The sequence below is a fragment of the Alternaria burnsii genome (genome assembly GCF_013036055.1).
Source record: "Alternaria burnsii strain CBS107.38 chromosome Unknown 740, whole genome shotgun sequence".
Taxonomy (NCBI): Eukaryota; Fungi; Ascomycota; class Dothideomycetes; order Pleosporales; family Pleosporaceae; genus Alternaria; species Alternaria burnsii.
The window spans coordinates 1,775,216-1,802,601 of NW_024066112.1; the positions used below are offsets into that span (position 1 = coordinate 1,775,216).

General features: G+C 50.8%; 9 protein-coding genes across 9 annotated transcripts; 6 read left to right on the forward strand and 3 right to left on the reverse strand.

The window, feature by feature from the left end:
- Window positions 1-433: 433 nt before the first annotated feature.
- Window positions 434-3,403, reverse strand: GT037_005430 (wd40 repeat-like protein; the record flags this gene model as incomplete). The annotated part of the gene is made up of 7 exons (XM_038930477.1): window positions 434-1,320; window positions 1,394-1,512; window positions 1,739-2,280; window positions 2,337-2,829; window positions 2,942-2,960; window positions 3,071-3,260; window positions 3,329-3,403. 7 exons carry the CDS (start codon window positions 3,401-3,403, stop codon window positions 434-436), a joined length of 2,325 nt encoding a protein of 774 aa, XP_038787427.1.
- A 656-nt stretch (window positions 3,404-4,059) lies between these two features.
- GT037_005431 (nadh-dependent flavin oxidoreductase) lies at window positions 4,060-5,469 on the forward strand (the record flags this gene model as incomplete). The annotated part of the gene is made up of 1 exon (XM_038930478.1): window positions 4,060-5,469. One exon carries the CDS (start codon window positions 4,060-4,062, stop codon window positions 5,467-5,469), a length of 1,410 nt encoding a protein of 469 aa, XP_038787428.1.
- A 321-nt stretch (window positions 5,470-5,790) lies between these two features.
- On the reverse strand, window positions 5,791-8,688 carry GT037_005432 (uncharacterized protein; the record flags this gene model as incomplete). The annotated part of the gene is made up of 4 exons (XM_038930479.1): window positions 5,791-5,880; window positions 6,803-7,874; window positions 7,938-8,147; window positions 8,213-8,688. The coding sequence occupies 4 exons, from the start codon at window positions 8,686-8,688 to the stop codon at window positions 5,791-5,793; spliced, it is 1,848 nt and encodes a 615-aa protein (XP_038787429.1).
- Window positions 8,689-10,016: 1,328 nt separating this feature from the next.
- GT037_005433 (uncharacterized protein) lies at window positions 10,017-11,702 on the forward strand (the record flags this gene model as incomplete). Its single annotated transcript, XM_038930480.1, has 1 exon — window positions 10,017-11,702. One exon carries the CDS (start codon window positions 10,017-10,019, stop codon window positions 11,700-11,702), a length of 1,686 nt encoding a protein of 561 aa, XP_038787430.1.
- A 416-nt stretch (window positions 11,703-12,118) lies between these two features.
- On the reverse strand, window positions 12,119-13,474 carry GT037_005434 (uncharacterized protein; the record flags this gene model as incomplete). The annotated part of the gene is made up of 5 exons (XM_038930481.1): window positions 12,119-12,333; window positions 12,389-12,632; window positions 12,684-13,238; window positions 13,291-13,347; window positions 13,373-13,474. The coding sequence occupies 5 exons, from the start codon at window positions 13,472-13,474 to the stop codon at window positions 12,119-12,121; spliced, it is 1,173 nt and encodes a 390-aa protein (XP_038787431.1).
- Window positions 13,475-14,584: 1,110 nt separating this feature from the next.
- Window positions 14,585-16,753, forward strand: GT037_005435 (uncharacterized protein; the record flags this gene model as incomplete). The annotated part of the gene is made up of 3 exons (XM_038930482.1): window positions 14,585-14,628; window positions 14,674-15,381; window positions 15,427-16,753. The coding sequence occupies 3 exons, from the start codon at window positions 14,585-14,587 to the stop codon at window positions 16,751-16,753; spliced, it is 2,079 nt and encodes a 692-aa protein (XP_038787432.1).
- Window positions 16,754-17,875: 1,122 nt separating this feature from the next.
- GT037_005436 (uncharacterized protein) lies at window positions 17,876-19,061 on the forward strand (the record flags this gene model as incomplete). Its single annotated transcript, XM_038930483.1, has 3 exons — window positions 17,876-17,909; window positions 17,976-18,629; window positions 18,679-19,061. 3 exons carry the CDS (start codon window positions 17,876-17,878, stop codon window positions 19,059-19,061), a joined length of 1,071 nt encoding a protein of 356 aa, XP_038787433.1.
- Window positions 19,062-19,888: 827 nt separating this feature from the next.
- On the forward strand, window positions 19,889-21,123 carry GT037_005437 (s-adenosyl-l-methionine-dependent methyltransferase; the record flags this gene model as incomplete). Its single annotated transcript, XM_038930484.1, has 2 exons — window positions 19,889-20,177; window positions 20,234-21,123. The coding sequence occupies 2 exons, from the start codon at window positions 19,889-19,891 to the stop codon at window positions 21,121-21,123; spliced, it is 1,179 nt and encodes a 392-aa protein (XP_038787434.1).
- A 2,533-nt stretch (window positions 21,124-23,656) lies between these two features.
- GT037_005438 (uncharacterized protein) lies at window positions 23,657-27,259 on the forward strand (the record flags this gene model as incomplete). The annotated part of the gene is made up of 7 exons (XM_038930485.1): window positions 23,657-23,780; window positions 23,836-23,943; window positions 25,442-25,807; window positions 25,867-25,995; window positions 26,049-26,556; window positions 26,606-27,106; window positions 27,163-27,259. 7 exons carry the CDS (start codon window positions 23,657-23,659, stop codon window positions 27,257-27,259), a joined length of 1,833 nt encoding a protein of 610 aa, XP_038787435.1.
- Window positions 27,260-27,386: the final 127 nt, after the last annotated feature.

Here is a 27,386-nt window from a genome sequence, read left to right on the forward strand (position 1 = left end):
GGGGAATTAGAGTGTGAGCTCCGGACGTGTGGGATGAATCGTTGTTGGTGAATTACGACATTGTGAAGGATGTGGATTGAATGTTTTAGCTCAAGCATAGATACCTGACAGACATGAATGATGGGAAAAAAAAGTTATACGTTTTACCTCTTGTAATTCCTGGGAGTAATGTTAGGGTTTCATATTGAATGTGATGAGGTAGAGGTGTGTGAGCGGTATTTTCCTGTTCAATCTAAAATCTGTGAGTACATTCATGGTCCTGTACAAGAAGTGACGGATCATCTTTAAATTCATTTGGAAAAGGTAAAAGGCGAGTCGAACATGTCTCAAGATGCTGATACAAGACACTCACAAGACGCCGTATATCCGAGTAAACTTTCTACCACGACTTACCTCTACAATCCCAGGTCCCAACCCAACGTCTAATAACTACCTAGTACACAGCAGGAAACACACTCACCCTCCCACCATCGGTAAGCTGCGTAGTCCCATTAACATACGCCCCACTTTTACCAACCAAGAAAAGCATCAATCCGCTAATATCACCAATCCCGCCCATCCTCCCCTGCGGAATCTGATTCGTGCCATAAACCGGGTGTATACCAGCCGTCATCTCACTCGGATAAGGCCCGGGAGCAACGATATTACTCCTGACGCCCCACTCGGACAAGAACGTCGCCATCATCTTGCCCAAGTGTGCCGCCGCCGCTTTACTAGCGTTGTACGCCAGACCCGCGGATATCCAGCGCATGTACGATGCGACGGACGCGACGGTGATGATGTGCGCCATGCGGTCGTCGTCGGCGTCGATACCGTTGGCCTCGGCGGCGGAAGTATCGCGCGCTCGCGCATTGCCTGTGCCTGTTACTTTGCCCGGAGCCCATCCGCGGCGTGTGTTTGCTGCTTCGAGCAGGGGGAGGAAGGTAGCGCTGACGCCGATGACGGATTGCGTGTTGATGGCCATGGCTTGGGACCAGTCGTCGTAGCCGGCGACCATGGTGTCGGCGAGTTGTTGGATCGACTCTGCTTTGTAGATGTCGGCGCCGTTTTTGGGTCCGATGACACCCGCGTTGTTGATTAGGACGTCGACGTAGCCAATGTCCTTTTTTATGGTTTCGGCGGCGGAACGGACAGAGGTCAGGTCTGTTACGTCGCAGGGGATGCCGTGGACGGAGCCGCTGCTGCTGCTTTGCGAGGTGCGCGGTGTGTTGGATTGGAGGTTGTTGGCGGCTTTTTCGAGCACGTCGGCGCGCCGGCCGAGGAGGTATACGCGTTCAGCGCCATTCTGGTGGAGGGCAGATGCGATGGCGAGACCGAGACCTGATATGGTGAGCTTGCTGTTGACGTGAGGGCGCGGGGCTTGGTGGGGTAGCTCGAAGCTCGAGGGACGTACCGCTGCCTCCGCCTGTTATGACTACGACTAGTCCTTTCGCTGAGAAGAGATCGGCTGGCCTGATTGGCGTTGTTACATCCATGATGGTAGAGTTGTAGATGGTGTAGTGGTGACTCGAGCTATCTCGAAAGAAAGTACCTCTATACGGAGTACGACGTCGGACTCGGTTTACTCCGACATATTCCAATACGATTGCGTCACAGAAGACGGGAACAAGCCCGCTTTGTAATGATGGTTCCGAGGGATATACTGTGCGTGAACTTTCCAATTATGGTGGGTATCATATACGAACCTGCAGACCTAATGCAACGCCACTCTCGTTCTATCCTGCTCCTACGACAAAACTAGCTGATGCCCCCGACAATCTTCAATCCCAGGTTTTCCGCCGAATACGCCAGTATGTACCGGCATGGATGCCAGGCGACATGGAGTGCCGGTGTTGGAACATCAATCGTGTGTACAATCTCGCCAGTATGGACGTGCGCAATACGAATCTTCTTCTCCTCTTTGTCGTCGGAGCCAGCAGTGACGTAGCTGCCGTCAAAGGAGAAGTCGACCGACTTGATGATACCGCCCGTCAATTCCAGTGTCCGTGTGCATATCCATTCCTGTGTGTCCCAGAGCGAGATGAGCGCGTCACCACCACCAGCCGCCAGATACTCGCCGCTGGGTGATAATGATACGGCGTAGCATGCCGAGGTGTGAGCATTGAGTGTGAGCGTGTTCTCAAACGACGGGTATTTCAGGAGTCGCACGCTGCCATCGCCGACTGTCGAGTAGAGGTGGTTGCCTGACCAGTCGAAGACGCATTGGTTGGTTTGGTAGACTTGTTGGTGCTCCGAGACGACGCTAAGCGTCGATCGATCAATGGTGGCGAGGAGATTGTCCTAAGAGAGATATCAGCACGTGCGGTATCTACGAGTTTTGCGTCATGCAATCACACCTTTCTTCCTGCGACCAGTCCGTTGCCATCTGGTGTCCACGCCAGCGTAAACGGACATTCGCCAACCTTGACTTCACCCACGCTAGCTTTGGACCGTATATCCCAGAACCTGACCATGCCATCTGAAGTAGCGCTTGCCAGCTCGTTCTCGTTGATTGGGTGAAAGGAAACGCGCTCTAGCGAGGCTGTTGTATTGGGCGTGCGCAACTCGGTCGAGTTCTTGGAATTCGTCTTTTCAGGGTTCCAGATGCGCAGTGTCCTGTCCGCGGCACCGGTTGCAATAAATGTACCAGACGCATTCCAGGATATTGAGCGGATGTAGTGCGAGGTAGATACGGCGTTTGGGCGGGGACTGTCTTGGTAGACTGATGTTTTGAGCTTCCTGAAGTGTTCGTGGAAAGCGTCTGACTTGATTGAGCGCGCGCGTATCGGGGGCGCCATGGTCCGTTTGGTAGCAATGCGACAGCCGCGTTGTGTCGTGTATGGGTCGGCGCTCAATTCGAGAAGCTCAAGCTCAAGCTCAAGCTCATGTCACACGGACCATGCTTCACCAATTCACCAACCGGAGCTCAGGGTCTTCCAGAATGCAACAAGCAATGACGTACCGGCACATCTTGAATCGCCCTGTAGAGACACAAATACATGGACACGCGCACATTTGCCCATGTCTGGGACTTGGTTCTCATTAAACTATCTCATTGCAACGTGTATGGCTGCCGTCTATTGCTTCTTACTCTCAGCACCCTCCTTCTGCATGCCCTCGCAGCCGACGAGGTTTCCTGCCTTCTCCTCGATGCCTCCCATGCCTTGTTGGTTGGGATCACGGTTCGCTGATGCCGCCTTCATTGCGTCGACGGCTTGCGACTTGTCTTGCGCGCCCGATGCCTTCCATGCTTCAGCACCGGTAACGTTTCCGATGGTCTCCTGTTGACAAAGTCAGTATTCAGCACTTCGATAAAGCATCTGCAGGACAAGGCATCATCGTGTCATACCTCAGCAGCGCCCTTGACGTATTGGGCATGGGAAGAGACAAGGCCGGGGTTGTTTGGTGCGGGTGGTGCAGACATGTTGGTGTCTGGCGTGATGATAGTGATTGTGTGAGAAGAGGGTTATGCGTAGGTCTGACTTGTGAAGAAAATAGTTCAAAGGACGTGTTGATGGTCGTTAAACTGCAGTAGGTAGACGTCTGGATACTATATGAGAAGGCGGTTACGTTGACGTCATGAAAAGCACGTCACATGGCGACGCGCTCGAGCTCACGCGTGGACGTAAGCACTGGACCCTTCTTTTGCGACAGCTCTGGTTACAGTCTCGTTCAGAATATGAGCGTTTCCGCTCGAATCGCACGGCTGTCAACGATGGCGTCATTGTCTACTTCCCTTTATTCCCGAGGGCGGCTACATGCGCTCGGAATAAAAACGTCGCAGTTCCGCTCACGCAAGTGGCAAGGCCTGAGGCATCAGGGTGCTTGAGCATGCTTGTACGAAGCGTTGTACACATGGGTGATTTCGAAGATCGACATCCTTTTGTAGGACCACCTGCTGATTCAGGCGAGTGTCCACGTACCTCGGTAACTATCTAATCTCGTTGTTACTTACAAATCAACGACATTGCGTGCTCTGGCACAAGTAGCTTCGGTATTTCCTCTAGCATTGCCTTCTATTTCTACCACAAACCTTTGCACATCGATCGTCGGACCGATTCTCAAGGCTCAACACCCAACATGGCACCACAAGACTACAACAACGGCGTCCCAGGCCTGCCCTACTTTACCCCAAAACACATCACCAGTCCAGGAACACCAGCTCCCAATGCCCAGCAAAATGGGTCAACGCCGACACTGTTCACACCCCTCACGATCCGCGGCACCACGCTGCGCAACCGTATCTTAGTAGCACCCATGTGCCAGTACAGCACCGCATCTGAGGGGCCGACCACAGGCGCGTTGACCGATTACCACATTGCAACGCTCGGCCACTATGCCCTCAAAGGCGCAGGTCTAGTCTTTATAGAAGCAACCGGCGTGCAAGCCAACGGTCGTATATCGCCAAACTGCCCCGGTCTATGGAGCGACTCCCAGATCCCCGCATTGCGAAGAGTGTCGGACTTTATCAAAAGCCAAGGAGCCCAGAGTGGCATCCAACTAGCTCACGCAGGAAGGAAAGCCAGTACGTGCGCACCCTGGATCGCTGGTGCACAGAAAACAGCTGGTGGGACAAGGAAAGTCAGCGTAAAAGCCGACGTCGATGCAGGTGGCTGGCCATCCAACGTCGTTGGTCCCATGGGCGGCCAAGAATGGGCCTGGGATGAGAAGGCAGCAGACGACGAGAGCAGCGGATACTGGGCGCCTCGAGCCTTGAGCGAAGAGGAGATTGGCGAATTGGTCCAAGACTGGGCCGCCGCAGCGCAACGAGCAGTCAAAGCCGGCATTGACGTGATTGAGATACACGGTGCGCATGGCTACCTAATCCACCAATTCCTCTCGCCCGTCACAAACCAACGAACGGACAAGTACGGTGGTTCCTTTGAGAACCGCACGCGCATCCTTGTTGAAATCATCAAAGCGATTCGTGCCGTCGTCCCGGACAGTATGCCCGTGTACCTCCGCATCAGCTCTACCGACTGGATGGAGGAAACAGAAAAGGGCAAGAAGCTCGGCTCCTGGGACGTCGAAAGCTCAATCCGCCTCGCCAAGCTGCTGCCAGGCCTGGGTGTGGATCTCCTCGATGTGAGCAGTGGGGGTAACCACCCGGAGCAGAGAATCAACATGTTTGATTCAAAGGACTACCAGATCAAGATCGCCGCGCAGATACGCGCTGAACTGAAGAAGGAGAACCTTGGTCTCTTCATCGGTGCCGTGGGCCTCATTACTGAAGCGGAACAGGCGAGAGATATTGTCGAAGAAGGTGGAGCGGCTGATGCGGCGGCCTCCCAAATCAGCGACACGGAACTTGCAAAAGAGGCTAGGGCTGCGGTCAAGGTTACTGAGGGTAAGGAGCCGTTGGCGGATGTTGTATTGGTTGCTAGGCAGTTTATGCGCGAGCCTGAGTGGGTGTTGAGGGTTGCGTGGCAGTTGGGTTTGGATGTTGCGTGGCCGAATCAGTTTTTGAGGGTGAGGTTTCCGAAACTATAGATTGTGTGGAGTTTCCTCTGTAGAATTCAAGAATGCGACAGCGGTATAGCTGGATTGACATTGTATCTATTCGGGTGTTGCAATTTACTGTTCAAACTTTGTAGTGCACGAGCATGTTGATGGCTTTGAGAGTTCAGTGCATTCGAGCTATATCTGGGTGGCAAAAACAAGAATTTATCTCTAGCGACGAGCTAAGTAACAGCGTAAGCAGAGTGCAATTTCCGTACCCTCACCGCTGAGCCTCTCACCTTGCCTGGGGTCCACACGATGAGACTGAATTCGATTGGCCTGGAATCGAGGATGTGTTGGATTATAGCATATTTATGCGGGTATAGACTCTAGAGCGTTGAACGACTCAACCTGCTGAGACAGGAGCCAACATTCAGTGCGTCCAAAGAGGAGCTTGAGCCACTGGAGAAGCGTAGTATTGCAGCATGCCACGCTTCTCAGTTGGCAAGAGAGGGGATAAGACGTGGTAACTGAAAAGGTGGCTGGATTTGATGGTAGAACTAGGTGGCGGAGATTCATGCATGCCGAACAAGCTGCGACTTTGCGTTCGATGAAGCCGGCCGTTTCCGAGACATCGTGGAAACCCTAGACGAAGCGTGTCTAGTGCAATTTCCTGAGCGGCCCTCAGTCAAGAGGCGCAGCTTCCAGGTCTGCTCATCGCATACAATAGGGCCGGCGGATTCCCATAGAGTCCTTGCATGGTTGTCTCCCTAATACTTTTAGGGTCTTCCGCCTGTTCACCTCACGCCATTGGCCCACCCATGATGTCGTTGCCTGACTGCGGATCAAAAGCACCACGATCTACTCGATAGACGGAGCACTGCCTCCGGCGAGGTAGGCCTCAATATCGATCGTGACCTGTAAAAGCCTCAGAAATGAGTCCACAGTAGACAAAAGACCTACATCACGCTATAGAAAGTCAGCGTTTGTTTGCAAGTTTGTAATGTATTCTACTCTAGTCACATTCACATGCCACCTAACCATAGACCTCCCCTTCCACGGGCCACCCAACCTCCCCAATAGAGAACCCACATCTCTTCACCACACTCCCATCCTCTTCGAGCCGCTGAACCGAACCCCATTTCAATCGCCCCTCACCAAAGAGCCTCTCTTCACCTGTATCGACATGGCAGGCGGCCGCGATCCCCAAACTACAACTTCCCACAACAGGGATCCCTTCCTCCAACCACCTCCACCCAACCCCCACCATCACTACCAAAAAAACTGCCGCAGAAATGATAAAGATGAACAGCGCTAGCGGCGAGTATCCGCACGTAGCGAAATCATGCCAATCATCCCGTCGCCATTCGGGCCATTCCCCCACCTGCATCTCCGTACTCTCAGCTACAGTCCGATTCACATTTGCCCACCACTCGACGGTAACAACAAAAATGCTCTGCGATGCGAGCCAGTGTAGCAGAGCACCTGCCGAGATCATAGGCGCACTGTACCGCCAGGGTAGTTGCAGGAAGTACGTTGCGCGCTGAGCGCCGCGCGGATGCGTGTGCACGCGCAGGCCCTTCCTAGTCTTGGCAAAGGACGACCATTCACGGGCAGCGAGCATGGAAGTAAGATGAGCGTTGCAGGAGAAGTATATGAAGGACAAGACTAATTGGGGAGAGTTTGCAATTAGGACATTGGAGAGGAGTCCGGCGGTGCGGATCATACGGCGCCGGATGCCTGCAAAGGTTGTGAGGGTGTTTTCGCTTGGCTGGCCGAAGCCGAGGGTCCATATGTCGGATGGGTTTGCGCCTTTCATGTTGAAGGAGCCGTAGATGAGCAGCGCGGAGCATATGATCAGGCCTAGAGCGGCGGTTGTGAAGACGGTGATTGTGCGGCGCCGCGAGACAGCGGCGAGCCAGCGCTTGCGCGATAAGTGGAAGGGGCGCGGCCCGAACGAAAGACTGGAGAACTTTTCATGAGGCGTTACATCATCCTTAGATAAGAGGGATGAGCCTTTGGTGACTGGATCGGGGTGAGACAGGAAGCTGACTATGGCATCACCGATGCCGAGGAGGAGGTGCTCTCTTGTCGAAAAGTATGTGGTAATGATTAGCAAAGCTTTGCAAAAGTTTGTAAAGACGACCAGGGCCGCGATTACAGCGTTGAGGCGCAGTTTGCAGTGTTCTTCCGTCTTTGTGCTTAAGCAGTAATCGACTTTTCGATGGTTCAATGTCCAGTTTTGAGGGTTGTTGCGGATCCTCAGAGCATCGACATCGCAGAATTCGTACTCCTTACACTTGTGTCCTAACGTACTAGATGTGTAGTATTCGAGACACTTCAGGCCGTCGCCGCATATCCAGGAGTACGGGTCGAGGTTTGTGGCGTCCTGGCCTCCAGTGATTGTAATTTCGCCTCCAGTTGCGTAGTCGAAGATTTTCCCTGCTTCGGAGGAGCTGGTAGAATTAGAGGTAATCACGAGGAGATTACCTCGAGCGGATATAAAGGAGCGAGCGTACGCATCGATGCATGACCTGGGCTCTAGGCGCTGGAGCGAACCAGCTTGATTTGCCTTCCAGAGCTGTTTGTCCACAAGCTCACTCACAAGTGGACCGTACTCCCCCGAGTCGGGAACGATAAGACTATTGGACGACGAAAGCCACGCCTCGTTCGTGATGTAAGCAAAGTAGGAGTTTCCTGAGAGCGTTGTAAAGACAACAGAATTGTAGCTGCAATCCAGGTTTTGCGTGAGTGCATGGTCGGCATATCGTGATGATCACTGGGTCCTACCTACAAGAGATGTAGCGGTATTGATGATACGCCCAGCAATAGCCAAATCCACAACCTCCGCTTCGCAATGCTGCGCAGGTTGCGAATGCTAGGCACTCCGATATCCAGCCATGTTCCTCGCGCATGCGCTTTATCCACCTCCGATCTAGTAGGCGAGGACAAACATTGCATAGTGTAGTTACTGCCACTCAGTATGGCAGAACTGAAGATGTTGATGATAAGATGGACGCCGATGTTTAAATTCTTAGTCGTCTCGCAGGAGCCTTCGTACAGCACAGCACTCCCGTACGTCATCCCGTGAGTCACGAGCGCCCATATAGTGATGATGAGATTTAAAAAGCAGATAATTGAAGTCGCGAGGGCTGCGTAGAAGATGCCCAGTTGCCATTTTTCATTTCGGGACAGCAAGCCCTTGCTCTTTTGCTCTGATGGATCATTAGTCTCGGTAGAGTTGACGGGCGTGTACTTGGTGTTCTCCATGGCTCGAAACTTCGGGAAGCGTTGTGGGATGAAGAGGGAGGCCTGCAGTTATACTCAGCGCATCTGAGGAGTCCTTCCCGTACAGCTCAATCTTTGGCTTTACGATTCGTTTGTCACTGGATCGACGTGTCGCCTATCCCGGTCTTGCCTTGACTATCTCACTAAGGAATGTAGACTTGGCACCGGGTCCGCTTTTCGCGAAAGAAGAGCTCAGCCCAGTACGGCACCTGATGCCTGCCGCTTTCGTGTTTCCTTTCCTTTAGGGACTCGACGCGGCTCCACACCTTCCCCATTCCGGAAATTGGGGGTTCAGCTGCCAACCCGTGGCAATATCAGTATCGCATCCGAAAGATTCAAGTAGGTGGATCTGTCAGTTACAAAGATCGGTGCAGTTCTTGGCAATTCTCGCTTCAAGATCCGCATCATACGTTTTTGTAGATAATTACGTACCGAGGGGAAGGTGCCTAGTCGGAGCCCCGGCACATCTTGGTCTTGGACTCGCTTAAATCCGGTTTCCGACACGCCAACACTCCAGACACGATAGTAAATCTTGTGACCCATTGCGACCGGACGGAAGCGCGTTAGCCCGCTTGGCTTTCATAATTGTAGAGCCCAGCCTCCACATCTGGTGGATTCTGCCCTTGGTAGCTGAAGTAAAGGCAAGATCGTGCAACTCACTGGATCTCTCTAGAGTTAGACTATACGCTCTACCAAGAACAGAGTTCTGTAATAAAGGAAGCTGGCAATCTTAGTTTAATTTATTAATTTGATTGACGTGGTGGTAATAAGACGCAGGTACAACGCTGTTAAGTTACACTGTATTGTATCGCAGTAGATGTGTGTTTCCAAACACTTGGCTTCATTGTATGCAGCTGTATATTCCAGCTGCCTTCAAATTGGCGTTAGTCTAAATTGGGCGTAGTCCAAGCGTTGAGAAGGAACGAGTTTCTTCGTACACCTGAGCCGCGCTCATCACTTCTTGCGAAATGTCTACTTATTCATCTTGAAACACATCCATGTCACTGCAGTAAGCCGAATGTGTGACCTAATGATAGGTACTTCTCATCAAGAACCTATACTCTATGCCACCCGTCCACAATGAGGTGCCGCTAGTGTTGATAACGGTAACGGGCGCGATTAGGCAGCTGCGCTGCCGTCCACGAAGCTTTGTAGCGAGCCGTGCCGCCAGTGATTGCGCCTAATACCAACAGCGCCGGCACGTGACGATGCTGACATGGATAGTGCGCAACCTTCGGAATAACGAGCTCCACCAACAGTTTACACTTCCGGAGCCTCTGGCGATACAACACTATCCTTACCCACAAAAAATGAGATTAATCGACTGTCGCGGCGGCTCGCTGCGGATGCAGGAGTTCATCGGACGTCCGCCAATTCCCTTTGCTATCCTCTCGCATACCTGGGACAGCGAAGAGGTCAACTTTCAGGCCTTCAACGACATCGCCACGCGCACTGCGGCTAAGGGCTGGACAAAGATCGAGCGCACATGTCGTGAGGCCCAGCGATGCGGGTTCGACTACGTCTGGATAGATTCGTGCTGCATCGACAAAACCAACAATGCCGAACTGAGCGAGTCGATCAACTCCATGTTTCAATGGTACAGCGAGGCCGACCTCTGTCTCGTCTATCTTGCTGACTTCGATGCCAACGCTACCGATAACGAGCTCGTTAGTATGCTGCATAGTGCTCGCTGGTTCTCACGTGGATGGACAATGCAGGAGATTATCGCTGCGCGAGCCGCGAATTTCTACGATCGTGCGTGGAACCAATTCGGTACGCGAGAATCTCTACGCGACATACTTGCGTATATTACAAACATCGATGTGGAGGTCTTTGCTCCACCAGAGGGCCCTGATGCCTTGAGTACTCGTGACCTGCTTGACGCTATTCCTGTCGGTCGCCGCATGTCGTGGGCAGCATCCCGTCAAACGACTAGACCTGAGGACATGGCATACTGTCTGATTGGTCTGTTTCAGGTCAACATGCCAATGCTCTACGGCGAGGGTGGAGAACAAGCGTTCATTCGACTCCAAGAGGAAATCATGCGCGACAGGAATGATCTCAGCCTGTTCGCATGGCGAGCAAAGGATTCTTCAACGCACCGTGGAATCCTCGCCCGCAGTCCGGATGAGTTTGTTGGGCTGAGTAGTCTTCAACTCGAACAGGACATCAAATTCAACCCAGACTTTTCCATGTCTAACAAGGGACTGCGCATAAATACATTCTTGAAGCTTGCTGGGGACAGATTTCCAGGAGAGGTTATAATGCCACTACACTGTTATACTGAAAAACCCATGGGTGAGAGTGTGCCGCAAACTGGGGTGTTTCTCAAGCACGAAGGCGCAAGCGTGTACGTCCGAACAAGGCCCCAGTCGTTCGCGCTGCTGACCGATTCGACGCCCGTCTCAAGCAGTAATACAATTTTTATATCCAAGCGTGTGCGAAGAACAGCAAACACCGCAGTCCATGCGAAGCATCCGAGCGAAAATGGCGGCAATCTTGGTGCAATCTATTTCGGAATCACAGACGTCCAGTCCGGACACCATGCCGTACCCAAGCTGATCGAAATCGAGCCCAAAGACCTTTGGGATGCTCAGAATAACTGCTTTCTTACACGCGACTTGCGAAACTTGACCGCATTTCTTCGATTCCACATTGTGGGGCTGGGCAACTACCCAGGCGAGTTTGTAGTAGTATGTGGCTTCTCTGAAAAGAAACCGCCGTGGGTCTTGTTAGCCGATGCAACAGAGGAGCTGTTTGAGGCCGCGACAAGCCATGACTTTCGACGATTGGCCAATCTTGGTGCAGCAAGAGGAAGTTTGAGGCCTCGGCAACAGTATTTGCGTGCTCTTATGGGTAGCAGTACCTCACCAGTCAAATATGCGTCGGTAAAGCTACAGTGCGATCAACAGGCACAGAATAGGGAAACGGCTTTATCATTGAAACTCAGCATCTCCAAGGGTAGTCGAGCGACTGGCTTCTTATTTGGACACTAAACGGATTGCTAAGCAAGTATAGACTGCATTTGTATACAAGGCTGGTTGCTGCCTGTACTGCTTTTGTTCATTCGCTTTGACGTCGTGGTATATCACAAGACAATCATGGCTATACATTATTCATTACCATATCAACTACACCTTCTTGTGAGGGATCTATTCCTCGATAATTTTCATTAATGTTCCCATCTATTAAAGTAACGACTACATTTGACATGCTAATACAAGTACACATGTCCACAACATAATAGAACAACAAAGAAAGGGCATTACATAATCGAGAGAAACAACTTCAAGTAAGAAACAGGTCTTGTTAAACATTGCTTTGTACGATGAAGTCAAGACAACTCCCCAGATTGTGATGTTACAGTCTATCTCACATCTTTACCAAAGACAACGTGGAACCGCCTCTTTCCTTAGGCCAAGGATTTGACAAACTGATGCAATTCGTAGTTCAACTCATCAGCTTTCTCCAGCTGAACAAAATGTCCGGAATCCAGCGTTCTTGGCCGTGCGAAAGGTGCATACGGAAGCGTATTGTTCAACGCTATACTCGGAAGACACACCGGATCACGATTAGAAGTAACCACCAAAGTAGGTTTAGTGATTATCGGCGACACTGACTGCAATGCTAAAAGGACATTAGTACATAACGCTGCATGTTAGATATAGTGAGAAGCTCGTACCTGCTGCATCGTCTTGGTTCACGCCAGATAACAGTGACTTGTACCATCGCAAACCTCCGGCAAGACCACCCTGGGCCCTGACAATCGCTTTCCACTGTTCTTTGACTACGTCGGTGATGTATACGCCGCCATATGGTGCTCTCCTATCTTCAGAAAGCCAACGTTCCAATTCATTCAGCGGCGCAAGGTATTCCTTCTGGTAGGTCGCGTTGTTCGTGAACCAGAGACTGTAAGCAGAATCAAGCTTTGGTTAAGTTAGTCGTCGGTACTAATACTGTATGTAGAAGTGGCTTACGTGATCATCGTAGGCTGCGGCTGCCTCTTCGGTGATATGATAAATGAAGTATCCGAAGATAGGATATCCGAAGAGAGAATTTGTCTGGTTGTTCAAAGCTTCGATTTCTGCTAATCGAAGATTAGCCCCGGGAGCAGTATAACCCAGAGTCAGGTAGGCGAGCGCAAGCAAGCGGTCGGGGTTGTAATAATAGAGTGTACTGAGTATTGCAGTTCCGAAGTCATGGCCTGTAGCGACAACACGGTCTACTCCCTCGCAATCGAATAGCTCTATCATTTCGGAATTGATGCTCTTCAGTCTGTAACTTTTCAAGTCATCTGGACTGTCTGTACCGCCATAGCCTAGCATATCTGGTGCAATTACACCATAGCCATGTCGCGTGAAATACTCAATCTGGTTCGCCCACCCATAAGATGAGTCCGGAAAGCCATGTAGGAAAAGAAGGTAGGGTTTGTCGGATTCCGCTGGCGGAGAGAAGACATAGCGATAAGTCCTTCCTGAAGGTAGCTTGGCAGTTCGTACGAGGTTTACGTAGGAGGTGTTAGCGATATCGGCCTTACACTAGTTAGAAGTAGAATTATAGATGTGTTTTTGGAAAGAAATATACAGTGTTTGGAGTGAGACTGATTTGACAAGACTTGTTGCGTGCTTGGAGAGCGAGGGCCTACGGAACTGTTACTAAGATAAACTTGCGCATTCTTCTCTACGAGGGGACTTGCCTGAACGGAGGCATGTAGTGTTTGCGTAAGCACAAGGATGCTTGTAAAAACTGATCTGTACTGGAAGAACATGTCGGAGTGCCTTGCGCTGTTCTTCTTAGCACGTTTTTGATGAAACTTTGATTGGCGTAAGCGGTAACGATCGTGATGTACGATACTCAAAACACTATGCTCAGAGGTCCTCTTATATGATAAAACCCATAGTATCATTGCTCCTATTCTTTGTGTAATCAACCAAAAGTAGGGGTAATTTAACTCGGTCCGATCTGCCTGCTACTACTCATTGGTTGGCCAAGGTGATACTAGCGCTTGTGTTGTCCTGCTTTGTAAAACATATTTTGTTCACTAATCGATAACAATCCTGGGGCCTTACGGCCGCAACACAATGACCATGCTTGAGTATACTCACAATCGCTGACCTGATCAGAATTAAGAAGCGTGATGACAAAGACTGCAAGATTACCCACAAACTGACTAAAGTAGCAAGACAATCATGGCTACACATGATTTATTACTACATTGACTACACCCTTTTGTGAGAGATCTATTCCTTGATAGTTTTTATCAGTATTTTTATCTATTAAAGCGAAGGCTATACTTGACATATGTCTCCCTTAGGGAGTAGATGTCACACTCGAACGTTAACCATCGTGCATACTATGTTCTACAAATAACGCTACCTAAGACCCTTTACCGAGTCTCGATACAAACATTACATCGTCAAATGCTCTGCTGGTTGCGACAAACGAGGCTTTAATTTCGGGCCGTTACTGTCACACATTCGGGAACGATGGGATCCCAGAGAAGGAAGCGGGGGCAATGGGTACTTTGCGTTCGATGACGAAGCATGTTGTGTGAAGGACTGCAGTCAGATCGGTTGATTTGGTGTGTGGAGCTCCTCGACACCATTAGCCGAGGCTATCATCTCGTAATGCTCACCTCTCCTACCGTATTCCTGTTCGTGGCGTTGGCCCCCAATGCGAGCCCGTTTCAGCTTAGTCGGTTGGTGTCGTCTAACGCTTGGCTGCCGTACAAAAACGCATCTCAAGAGATCTTCAACCTCACTTAATCCCTCGATACAACTCGCTACCAGGCTCAGACGCTTTCGCAAGGCTCAGATAAATAATTAGCTTCCTGATCTCTCCTTGTTTAAGCTTCGTGCTATCGAATTCACCTTCAACTATGAGTCGCACGGCTGAGCCCGAAGAAGAGATGACAGAGCTACCGTATGTGTGCTCACTAGATATTTGAGCGGATAGTGACCTTTGTAGGCGGCAAGACATTAACACTGCGCTCTTGGACCGTCTAGAAGACGAAGGAACAACGCCTCCCAGACAGCGCGGCTTGAAGATAAGAGACTGGATGCGTCAGCTACGGTTACAAATCCTCCTCATCAGGATATGCCGACCCTTCGCCTCGAAGAGGACTTCCGCAGAACGTCGCAAAGTCGCAATATACCAAAGCCGAAGATTGGCGATATTACACGTGCTGCTGCATCTCATCCCGGTCGGTGGAGCTATGGCACTCCTCTACCTACAATGGTCGAGCTTCTTTCTTGGCTTCACTTCGCCAGTTGATCCGACTATCCTACAATTCTTCGCTAAATTCCATGAATTGCTTATGCAATTCTCGATTGTGGAAATGACAGTCTGCATCATCCGCACCGAAGCTTTACGCAACTTTGTACCTCTAGGGGCATTATCCGGCATTGCGCAGGCAACGCAGCTGTCGTACATCTGGTCCTTGGACTTTATTTCTATCTTTGTATCTCCTGTTCTGTGCGGTTGGCGCAAAGTTCTGTTTGTTACAGCGATACCGACCTTACTTGTCGGTACCGCTCTGGTCGGACCTTCGAGCGCAGTCCTTATGATACCTCGCTCACGTAGTCCTCGTGATGCCGGGAGTTTCACTTTGTACTCGAATGCTTCGTACGAGCAATTTCTCTCCTCTACTATAGGCAGAGCGAATGGTCTTCACTTGTGAGTTCTAGCCCGTTCTACATGCTCTTACTGACTCTCACGCAGTGATTGGAAGTCGATTCGCCCTTCAATGATCCAGTATGATCGGCGAAAATATTCATGGATCGAGAACGAAAACGCAGTTGAGGTAGTTTCTGAGTACGAAAACCTAGCCTCTAGGCCATGGGAGCACGGTCATCTACGGCCTGTAAGAACACGATATGATGACAACAGTGTATCGCCAGCGGTAATCAGCAACGCGACTGTGCCGACTGAGTTCATACGGCATAAGTTCAGAGAACTTTTTGAGACGTACGACAACTACACATTGTCGGTGTACGCTCCACAGCCCGTCGTTCAAGTTATCTGCAACTCAACTTCTCAAAAGTCCTTTGAATCGGACACTGAAGTAAAATACGTTGAAGATATCACGCTCAAAACTGTTACAATATCGACGCTTGGCACGTTGATCCAGAAGCTGAACAATTCTGGTGAAACATATACTCATGAACACGATGTCACCATCCAATCTTTTGAGCCTGTATGGATGGCTGCACCTGAGTCAAGATCACAAGCATGGGTCGGCATATTCTTCCAACACATCTATGACCCACAAGTATCGCGTAATGAGACGACGAGAAATGAACCGATAAAGCTTTCTGAGATGATATCATCGGTACCCAGCCTTCATAGACATGGCTCTTGGGAAGTATCGACCTGCACCTTCGATGCTTTTTGGAACAACTCTGAGGCAATCTACTTTCAAGATGGAGGCGTTGGATACAACAATCCGTACCCCATGCCGCCCTGGAATACCAGTGCGCTGAGAACCATAGGCCTGGACTACAATGATATCGACGAGCTAAGAAGCCCCAAATTCTTACAAGGGTTGACCTCCGGAGGTTTCGAACTGCACACCGCACTCGCCCTGTCGTTCGCAGTGGCCATCTCGGACATTCCGAGCCTCTCTCGGTACGACTCGGTCTGGGGAGAAGACACGTTAAGTACGGGTGTGAACAGTATGCCTCCGTTTCATTTCACCTATACATTGTACGGTTTCGGTTATGGGAATCATTCCACATCAGTCCGCCTCTCGATGGCAGTTCTGGGCTTCTACTGCGTCATCACTGTCATTTACCTCGCCTATATGCTATTCACAGGCCGTAGTTCTACAGCCTGGAATTCTTCGATCGAGCTTGTGGCTCTGGCTCTACAGTCAAAACGACCTGACCATCTGGGAAAAGTCTCTGTGGGCATCGAAAATCTTGGTACCTTCAATGAGGGGGTTGGCATACGTGCGAATGCAGATAATGAGTTGGAGCTCGTGTTCGCTCATGACCGTGACGTTGGGTCAAGGGGTCTGCGGAGGGTGCAAACGAACAAAGAATACTAAGAACGACGGTCATGGGCAACCAATGCCCCATCTGACCAGTCTCGTCAAAGTTTTAGGTATCTTCATCTAGGATGCGGTATTTCCTCTTTTTGTTCTGTCCAAAGTCAAAACAGGGCTAATGACCGCTGAATCGCTGCACAGGAATCTCCGGCGATTGTGCTGCCGATTCAGTCGAGCTTTGAGCTCAGGCTTGCGACCGACGAGGTTGCTGGCCCATCGATCGTCAACTTGGCCATCACCGTGTAAAGCAAGCAACTAGTGAGTCACTCCGCGCGCAGATTCTAGTGTAGGTGCAAATCTTCGCGTATATAGCTTTCTTACGTATCGGAATAGCGTGGTTTCTTTGCATCCCGTAAGCCTTGACGAATTAGCTTGGGATTCGCATCGTGATGTCGTTCCGGCGCGTCGGTCATCGAGGATGCTTCGACGAACACTGTAGATTGCTGCAACGCGTTGCACGCCAAAAAAGCGCCTTCTTCCATTGCCTGAATAGCTAGGATAAATCTATTCTTAAGGTGGAGTATTTCCCTGTTGAATTGTCAAGACATTGCAGTTAAAAGCAGAGAGTCGCGCAATCTTGGTGCGGTGGTCGGCTCGCTTGCCGTTCACGCTGCATGTCACTCTCGTTCTGGGACAGGGCTGTCTGTCGGTTAAATGAGTCATGAACCACGGGAACTCTTCAACGCAGAGTCTCGCCAAGGCACGGCAAACTACTGGGGTAGGAATCCTCTGACCTTCCTGGGACAAAGCTCGCGATAGTCGTGTCCTGATTGGCTTGAGTCATTCAACATTTTTTGTACGGAACGATTCTCCAGCTATTTTCCCCTGTGGGAGTTTGTGATCAGCCTGTCGACCGTCTGTTCACAGTATCAATTGACAAACGAAATGACAAGTCCGATTAGGTAGCGAAGATCGATACTTGACGGAACTATTCAGGTGGCGAAGGATTCTGACCGCTACATGGAACGCATCCTACGGCTCATGCTATGCCGCATCCCACGGCAGTGCATTGAACAATGAGCCCACTTTATCGCGCCAGGAGGGTTTAATGTCCGTCTCACGTTCTGTAAACCTTTGCAACACCGATCGTCAACATCATGGGATTGTGGGACGTGGAAGACTATGGCACCATCGCTGATAGGGCTTGCTGGTCTATGTTCGCAGTTACAGCTTGCGAGTAGCCCTCTTATGTTGCGCTGAATACCAGCTAATTGTCTTGTAGCTTTCGTGGCGTTGAGAGTCGGCACTCGCATATCCAGCAAAGGCGGTGGCCTTGGTATGGACGACTATATCACCGTATTCTGCGTCGTCGTGATGCTCGTCACCTGTATTCTGATCACAATCGGCACCCAGTACGGTCTTGGACGAAGAATGGAGGCTATCGATCCCCTGTTGATACCGCGAGCTCTCAAGTGGAATGTAATCATCAGTTCGGTACTGATATGGACGTTTTCGCTACCCAAGTTCGCCATTATCGCTATCCTCAAGCGCATTCTGGACTATGGCCTCAAGACGACGATACTATTCTGGGGCCTCGCGCTCAGCTCCCAGGCCTGTATATTGGCTACCTCAATCTGGTGGTACAAGCAATGCGATCCGGTTGAATTCGGCTGGGACAGAACCATACCTGGCGGAACATGTGCCAGTACCAAGGTCATGTCAGATTTGGGCTATTTCACTTCGGCCTACTCTGCCTTCCTAGATGTGTTCTTTGCACTGTACCCGATTCCATTCATTATGCGCCTCAACATGCCGCTCAAGAACCGTATCCTGGTCTCGATGGCGCTGGGCCTCAGTATCCTGGCCTTCATCCTCACCATCTACAAACTCACAATCTTTGGGGAGATTTTTGTCGTACTGGCGGAGAACCCGACTTGTGAGTCGTTTACCCCACGAATTTCTCAGCACAGAACTAACTTTGCTAGACCCGGTTCCGCTTCTCGATATACTGGGTCTAGGAGAGGGTTGCATTCTCGTGGTATGCTCCTCTTTGCCCACGCTGGGCCCGCTCTTCCGCTTGGTCCGAGGCAAAGTAAGGACTCTCAGTGGCAGTAAGAACACCAGCCAGAGACGACGCAGCAGCGCCACCCACCGAGGGCTATCTAGCACCAGCGGAAGATGGGATAAACTCCAAGGGCATCAATCGGGTGACGAGGAGAGGACATCGAGCCACGCAGGTGAAAGCATCGATGACATCCCGCTTGTTTACCACGGCGCGGACCAGATCCACAAGACACTTGAGTTTGAGGTGACCACGAGTGCAAAGGGTGACCGACGGGCGAAGCCAATTGACGATCGTGACACTTAGCTTGGTGTCAATGTGGGGGCCAGTACTTCCTCTAGGCATCTACACGCGCCATAAGGCAGCAGCATCGTGGTGATGACCTGATTAGGCAAGCTTTGGTGTTGTTGAATGTTGTTGCGGTAATGTTATCAAGGTGAAGAACAGTGGAAGAATGCGACTTGAGCGGGAAACAAGAGCAACATTGGATTTCATGTTTCCACAAGAAGTCTCATGTTCCCTTAGTGAGAACCTTATTCCATGTCCTTGATACAGGCTTTTCAGCAACACCAAGATTCAACTGCTACAATACATACCAATCAGTAGATCCTGCCAAGGTCGCTCGCACGTGTCCAAGGGACTGTATGCCAAGCACGACATGCCGAAAATGGCGTGAGAAGTACGTGGGTGGCCGAACAGGTGGGTCTGCCCCTGAGATACCCTTGCTCACTCCAATTCCGGATACCGTGTCCTCAACTGATCAGTGCTCACCAATTCAAACTGCACGGTATCAAATCGTGCGGCGTATTCAATGTAACTCAAGAACAATCACTGTATCGAGGAGCCGCGTGACCAGATGATACCTAAAAAGTTTGGCCATCCCGATTACATAGGGTTGCTGAGGACAGATTACGTATTAGGAAAGGTTCATGTAAGAAAAATGGACCTTCGTATGCGCTTAGCTCTTACAAGAAATCTGCTAACTTCTATAGTATTGGGAACCCTCTAGTCAACCGGCAGACATGGTCAGAATCCTGCGGTAGATAAGAACATTTCACTTTGTCAAATAGTAGACCGCGTGCCGTTTCCGTTGTTCCTGCATCGTTCCGCAGAAGTCAATTTCTATTTCCAACATGGCATCAGCAGACCAACTTATCGGAGCCCTGGAGGGCCTCGACGCGAACTCCTTCGTGAACGAAGCAGAGCGCGTCCGTGCCATGGACGCGCTGTCGCTGGCCTTGAGCAAAGTACAAAAGCCGTGGGACATTGTTTGGCAGCACTGTTGGGTCAACCCGGCCACCAATGCATGCGTCAAGACGTTGATTGACGCGGGTGTCTTCAGCAAATGGATCGAGACGGGAGGCGGCGAAAAGACTTGCGCGGAACTGGCCGAGTTGACGGGTGCTGATGTAGTGCTTGTTCGTAAGTTGCATATCTACTTCGCTTAACTCAAGATGATCATTCTGACGGCAATGCAGGACGTATGATTCGGCAAATCTCTGGGCAGAATCTTGCCATCGAGACCGCCGAGGACACCTATGAACCTACACCGTGGATACGCGCTCTTGCTGAAGATCAGGCCCTCGCCAATGTCTATGGTGAATTTTATGGCTTCGTCAATTCCCCTATGTTCAGGACTTTGCCTGCCTACCTCAAGAAGACGGGATACAAGGTTCCTACTAACCCCAACGACTGCAACTGGCAGTTCATGAAAGGCTCGAATGAAAATTTGTTCCAGTCCCTTGGCGCGAACCCTGCCGCTGCAAGGGAATTCAATGATGCCATGGAAAGCCACTCCAAGCATAACCTGACGCCCTGGGTTGATGTTTACCCAACCGAGACTCTTGTAAAAGAATCCAAGCCTGACCGGCCCCTAGTTGTCGATGTCGGTGGTAGCAAGGGTCACGACCTGATCAAGTTCCATCTGCGCCACCCTGATATCCCTGAGGGCAGTCTGGTGCTTCAAGACCTGCCCGATATTCTCAAGGAGTTGACAATTGACGACACCATCTCCATCCACCCACATGACTTTTTTGAACCACAGCCCGTGAAGGGTGCTCGTGTCTACTTCATGCACAACGTGCTCCACGACTGGGAAGACACACAGGCGAAGCAGATTCTTTCTCACCTTGCTGGAGCTATGGAACCCGGATACTCAAAGCTGCTCATCCACGAAAGTTTGGTCAGCTCTGTGAAGCCGCTCGCTCGTGTGACAACGTCCGATATCACCATGATGGCGTGCCTTGGTGCGAAGGAGAGGACGGAGGCTGAGTGGCGGGGGCTGGTGGAAAGTGCGGGATTAAAGGTGCTTAACATCTGGAGACCACCTCACTCCGTGGAAAGTGTTATTGAGGCAGAGCTAGCTTGAATCGCTATTAAGATAGTTGCTACGCCTGCCTCTTGCTTTAAGGCGGAATACAACCTCCTTGATTCTTCGACTGACATCATGCTACGCCCACTGCCTACAAAGCCGCTTTTTCCTAATGAAGATTTGCCGGCCCTGTCTGCAAATGACCACACATATCATTGTGTGCACATTTATCAGGACGATCAGCACGAATCCGTGACCGAATCACTTACCTCAAACTTTGTCTCAACGTGTATATCGTTCGGGATTGAAGCATTGGGTATCTGGACACAAAGCCTTGGCGATGTGTGACACTTGTGGATTCTCATTAGCATGCAATGTCACATGTATCAACAAACGTCGATGCCTAGGTAAAAGTTTAGACAGTTTGCACAGACCGACGCCTCACTGCAGTATTCAGGTTGGCAAGTGTCTCGCGTGTCCCGGTACATGTCGTCGCGCCAGCCACAACACGATCATCACTATTGGAAGCTGAAGATTGAGTAATGGCTGTCTCAGCAATGAAAGATGGACTGTAGTCTGATTTGGTCACTCCTCGACCTGGCTTGGTTCCACTGGAATCACTACCTTCCATGTGGGCTGACTGGAAAGTGTCTGTATATTGTCCCCAAGATCTAGCATTCGAAGAGCTTTTCCTGGAGGCATTGCGTCCCACCACGTCGTCAGTAATACTAAGTTTCACAGTGCCTTCGCATCTATATTAGCATCATCTTAGGCAAATCATGTGCTTGTCAGGTTGTGCGATTGCTCCACACAAAGTTGGAGGTGGCTTGTCTTTTCGTAGGGTGTAGAAAGAAGTGTTCAAGTTTTGTAATGTAGTTCTCCGGATAGGTCGAAGACGGACGACAGACGCCATGTGCTCAACACAAAGAGACATGACGCATCCTTTTTATCTCCTTCGTGGGCGCCGTGAGTCAACAAAGCCAATCGCTCGTATGGGTGTGGACCGTGCTACCTCTTTTGATTCGAGCCGTTACGTGATAAGTCTGAAAGAGGGGCAGGCGCAACGTCCCGTCCCCACCTCCATCTCCGGTGTGGAGGGGCACTAACCCAGGGTGGAATAGCTCTAGCTGGGCCTATTGGCAGAGTCAATTACTTCACAACTACCTCGACATCTACACCACCTCCGCTGATACTCACTCCGGTAGATGCGTCCCACACTCGTACCCCAGGATCACCGATCATGGGTTCACAGCCCATCCATATCACGTGGCTCCGCTCTGGGCCGGGAGAACGACAGCCGCGCCCTGTCTGCTGGCTGACCTGTCCGTTCCCCTTCGCATCTTCCATGTAAACCGCAGTCGGCCTTCGCTCATTCGCACATGACAAGGACATGGTGGAGACCAAGGAAAGGATTTGCGGTTGACCGGCGGCGAGAAGACTACATGGCAAAACGGCCTTCAAGCTAAGCATCGCATGACCCTTCTAAGTAGAGCCCGCGCACAGCAAGTTCACGACTGTCGGAGCTGGTTTCGCCTTCTCCTGTGGATGTCATCGCAGACATCCGTATTTAGACTCGGACGGGTACACAGGCTTCCTCATGCCTTCTACAACGACCCTCAAGATGTAGGCTGGAAATTCAGCTAGGGATGGCACGAGGCGCTTGTTATTGTGGCTACTAAAAAGTGCTTGATCCAAATCGGATTAAGGCCTTCCCCTCAGGTAAGCCAAGAAGGCGTATTAGGCCAAGAAGGCGTATTGTGCCAAGAGGGCGTCTTAGGCCAAGAGGGCGTATTAGGCTAACAGAAGTAGAAGTAAGAGATGCTGATAGAGACTAATATTAGGAGGATGAGAATCGAGCGATGGTGGCAATCATTTCGTAATGGTAACTAATGTCTAACACATATTTACGCCCTCCAAACGCGGCGGTGCATGGAGCCCGTCCGCCCTGGTGATCCTAGAGCAGCTTGTGGAGGTATTCGGAGACCGAGGATTCGATTATTTACTGTACTAGAGGTTAGATAGGGCTTACTTGACGTAGTAGCCCGCGTAGTTGTTGCTCTTTTTGTATTGTCCAAAAGCAGGGACCGGTCTGGTTAACGACTGTGCCTTGCTCCCACAGCATGACGTTCGATCGATTTCTTGGCTACTCGATTGGCAAGCCGCTATTATGCAAGGTCCATGCTGTGCAAAAAGCTTACTTGCAGAGGGCGAGTATTGATCTCCCCAATAAAGTAACACGGAATAGGTATTCACTAGGAGAAACCAACAACTCGCACAGATCAGATTCTCCAGCGTCAGCAGGCTCGCTGACTACATCGCTTGATAGAAGGATCGTTAACGGCTAGGATTACAATACTAATGGAGTTCAACGTCATCAGGTATCATCAAGACCGAAGGCATGGTCTCGCGAAGGCTCCCAATCCTTCAGCTGGACGTATAAAGATACTCTTTCCCCTCGTGAACACTACTTATTCTACTCAGAAGATCAACAACTGCACTCACTAGCTTACCATCCTGTTCTTACTTAGCCACGACGCTCAACGCATTCTATCTATTCCATATCTCGAGACCGAAGACAAGACCAGTCAACATGCAAATCATCAATATTGCTATTTTGGCTGCCACCTTAGCCACCGTCGGGGCACATCCCTGGACTCAAGACGCCAGTGGAGCATGGGTTGCCAACAACGCATGGCGCGACGACCTTAATGGCGGTGAGTTGCTACTTTGAGGAAGCTTCGGCAGGTTACATCACTGACACGATTACAGTCCACAAGGTCCACGAGTCTTGCGCCGAAAGAGACGGGTCTAGAAATCTGCCTGATGGAGCGTTGTGCGGTTACTCGACTGATGCCAACGGTGGCATGTTCCACGGATGTAAGTGCTCTGGATCCGGGGGCCTCAAAACGAGGAAGCCTTTCTGACGAGATTGCCGCGCTCAGACTGTTATCTGGAAAATGACAAGCTCGATTGCATCCAGGGATCATGCCCTGATCCCTTCAGTCCTTGTCAATACTTAAATGATGAAGGGATCTGCGAGTTCGGCTATGCTGCGTGCCTGCAGAAAATGAGCTGCAGCGGTACATCCGGGCAGGCTGACTGTATCGGAACTGCTACAGGTGAGTTTTTCCATGAGATTTCAGCCTGAAAAGAGTGTGGCGTCTTTACTTCCATTGAGCTGTAGCTGATATAAGAATCCTAGGATGCTCTGTATGCGATTAACACTGTGGCCAGTGAGAGCCCGGTCTAAAATGCAGGGATCCCAAGTTTTGCGGTTTCTTTCAACTTCGCCTTTTGTTCTGCTTTCTGGCTTGCGTTCCTATGAAAGACTTTCCGCTGGTCACTGTAGACAGCAAGGGAGTTCACTCCCCCTTCGTCTTCACCGACCACATGTCTCAGCGACTCTGAGCTGATGCTATCAATTGGAGGATACGTCTAGTTGCAAGTTGTTTTTCAGAGTCAATCTCAACTATCTACGCTCATTCCAATACACTTATTCGATATCTATAACGGATATATCAGAAGACTGCAAGATTACTCACGACCTGACTAAAGTCGCTCATCTAGGCGACTCTTCTGCATCTGACTCCTGTCACCACGCTGCGATAGACTTCTGCTTGGTGGCATGTTCTTCCCTAAGCCTTTCATTTCGTATTCTGCGAGCGTGGCTGGAAAATCACCTTGTTTCTGCCTTTGCCCTCGTCGTTCTTATCATCGCATCTCGAAGGGTGCTGCTTTCATATCCAGGTTGTAGCGCGACCGCAGCTCGAAGAGCAGGCCTCGGGGCACCGAAGGAGCAGCGTAGTAAGGAAAAATCATGTTGGGACATGTTGAAGGCTTTTTGAATCAACTCTGATGCATCCCAAATCCATATCGCGGGAGGTTGGACGATCCAGAAGTCATACTTGGAAGCCGCAACGACCGCACGCGCAAGACCATCTGTGTTGTGGCACGGCCGCAGACTGTAGTGTCATGAACGAGGTTATCCGCACAACGATTGTCGCAAAGGCTCTTGTGTGGCGCTAAAGCTTTTTGGAGTTTAATTGGTAGCGAGAGAGATGCGGATGAAGACTAGAACGAAAGTAGTGTTAGACTCAAGTGAAGAATTGGAGTAGGAAGTTAGTTGCTTGGACCCACGTGTTCGCGCGTCGATGCATCGTCATCGGCGCGCTTGCCTTGCTTGGCCGAGGTGAGCCGAGGTCGTCATCATCAACACAAGCTATCGTCACCCCTGCTCAGCCCGCAGTTCCATGCTCCAATTCTTGCTATCAGAGAGTTGTGATGTTGTGAAGGAAGGTTGCGATGTTCACCGTACCACGCTTGCACAGCGCCGCAGGGTCCACGGCGACGCGGTTCTCGCGGCTGACGTCAGAAGCCCAAAGAGCGCGCGCGTTTGCGACCCCGCGCTTTCCATCAACACGGCAACATTCGGTGTTGACGGAACCATCTCCGTCAAGACCATCACTCCGGGAGAGGACGACCGATAGTCTCCAGCCCCTGAAACGCAACTCAAGATGCATTAGCGTAGCAGCTCCACGCGAACCAACAGCAGGAAGTGAGCCTGGCATCGATGTCACAAATGAGGATGCATGGCCTCAATGGCGTCAGAAGGTGCAATCACAGATTACAGCTGTCGACTTCTCTGCCGACAGGATCGAGAAATACGAGCTCAACAATGAGATGCTTCGAAAATTCCTTGAGAAGCCCCGAGAAGACTGGGTGACTTGTCGATGGATCAACGGTAAGGAGCCGGCGATGTGGTTTCGTCAAAGCAGCAGGCTGATCTGACTCGACCTACAGTCAACGGACTGAGCTGGGATGTGGTTCGCCTTCTAGGCGCGAAGCAAAAGCTACACAGCCTAGCTATCGAAGACCTGCTACACACAAGGAATCGAACCAAGGCAGACTGGTACCCTGAACATGTCTTTGGTATGTTTCTCAAGTCTGCGGAGGCTTGAGAGTGTATGTTGACTGGCAGACAGTTCTTTTGACTCTGCAGCGGCTGCTGCGCAAAAACGAAGGAGTTACAGACGGGCAATCACAAGCACCTCCAAGACACGTCAGCACGAACAGTCCAGCTTACCGGGAAAAGCACGTACCTGCGGAGTATCGGCAAGCTGTGAAGACATTGCAAGCGTATCGTACTGATGCAGATCCTGAACGGACACGCTACATGGAGGAGCATTCTACGCTGAACCCCAAAGGCCTCATGGTCTCTGTGGAACAGGTGTCAATGTTCCTGCAGAGTAACAACACGTTGGTATCGTTTTTTGAGCACTCTGCCGATGTAATTGAAGAGCCTATCTTAAAGCGATTGTCATCACCAGAGACGGTTCTGAGGCAAAGCGGCGATGCCAGTATGGTTATGCATGCAATTATCGATGGAATTGTTGACCTTGCCATTCCAATCGCCGCAGCATATGAGGACAGCATAGCCGAGCTGGAGCTGGACGTCCTGACGGACCCCAGTATTGCACACTCAAAGGCTTTGTGAGTCTTTGCAAGCTTTGCGATGACGACAGACTGCTCACACTCCCAGGTACATCCTTACATCCGAGCTCTCACTCCTTCGATCCCAAATCGCTCCGATCACCAGTCTCGTCAACGCCCTCCGCCAACACAACTCGAACGCTCTGATGCAGACGACCAACTCCTCTCAAGGACCCTCATCGTCTCACATCGCCAACTCTCCACCTCCGTACACGCCCAAGGATCCGTCGACAGCCTCCATCACCATCACAACACTCGCACACACTTACTTTGGCGACGTAGAGGACCACTGCATCACCGTCACAGAGTCTCTTGAGCGCATGCGGCGCTCTGCAGACCGCATGATCAACCTCATCTTCAACACGATGGGAGCATACCAGAACGAAAGCATGAAGCAGTTGACCTTTGTCACAATCCTGTTCTTGCCAATGACCTTCTTGGTGGGCTACTTCGGCATGAACTTCGAAGACATGCCGTGTCTGAAGAACAGCGATGCATACTTCTGGTGGCTCTGTATACCAGTGACGGGCACTATGGTCTTGGTTCTGATGTGAGTCTGCCCGTCCTTATCGTTGATGTAAGGTGCAGTAAGCTAACTTTGTGCAGGCGGCAACGAGTCTGGCGTGGATTGACGCGGTTCTGGCGGCGGAGAGATGCCGCCAAGTCGCGCAGGGCTAGATACTTGAAGGAACAGAAGTGGTGAACGCTCAGAGGACGGTAACCCCAGTATGTATGAGCAGCGACTGGCGATGCATTAAACTTGGGTGACTTTCCATAACTTCCAGGAGGTAGCACCTTTTGCAATTATACCAAGATCGCTGAAGAGATGG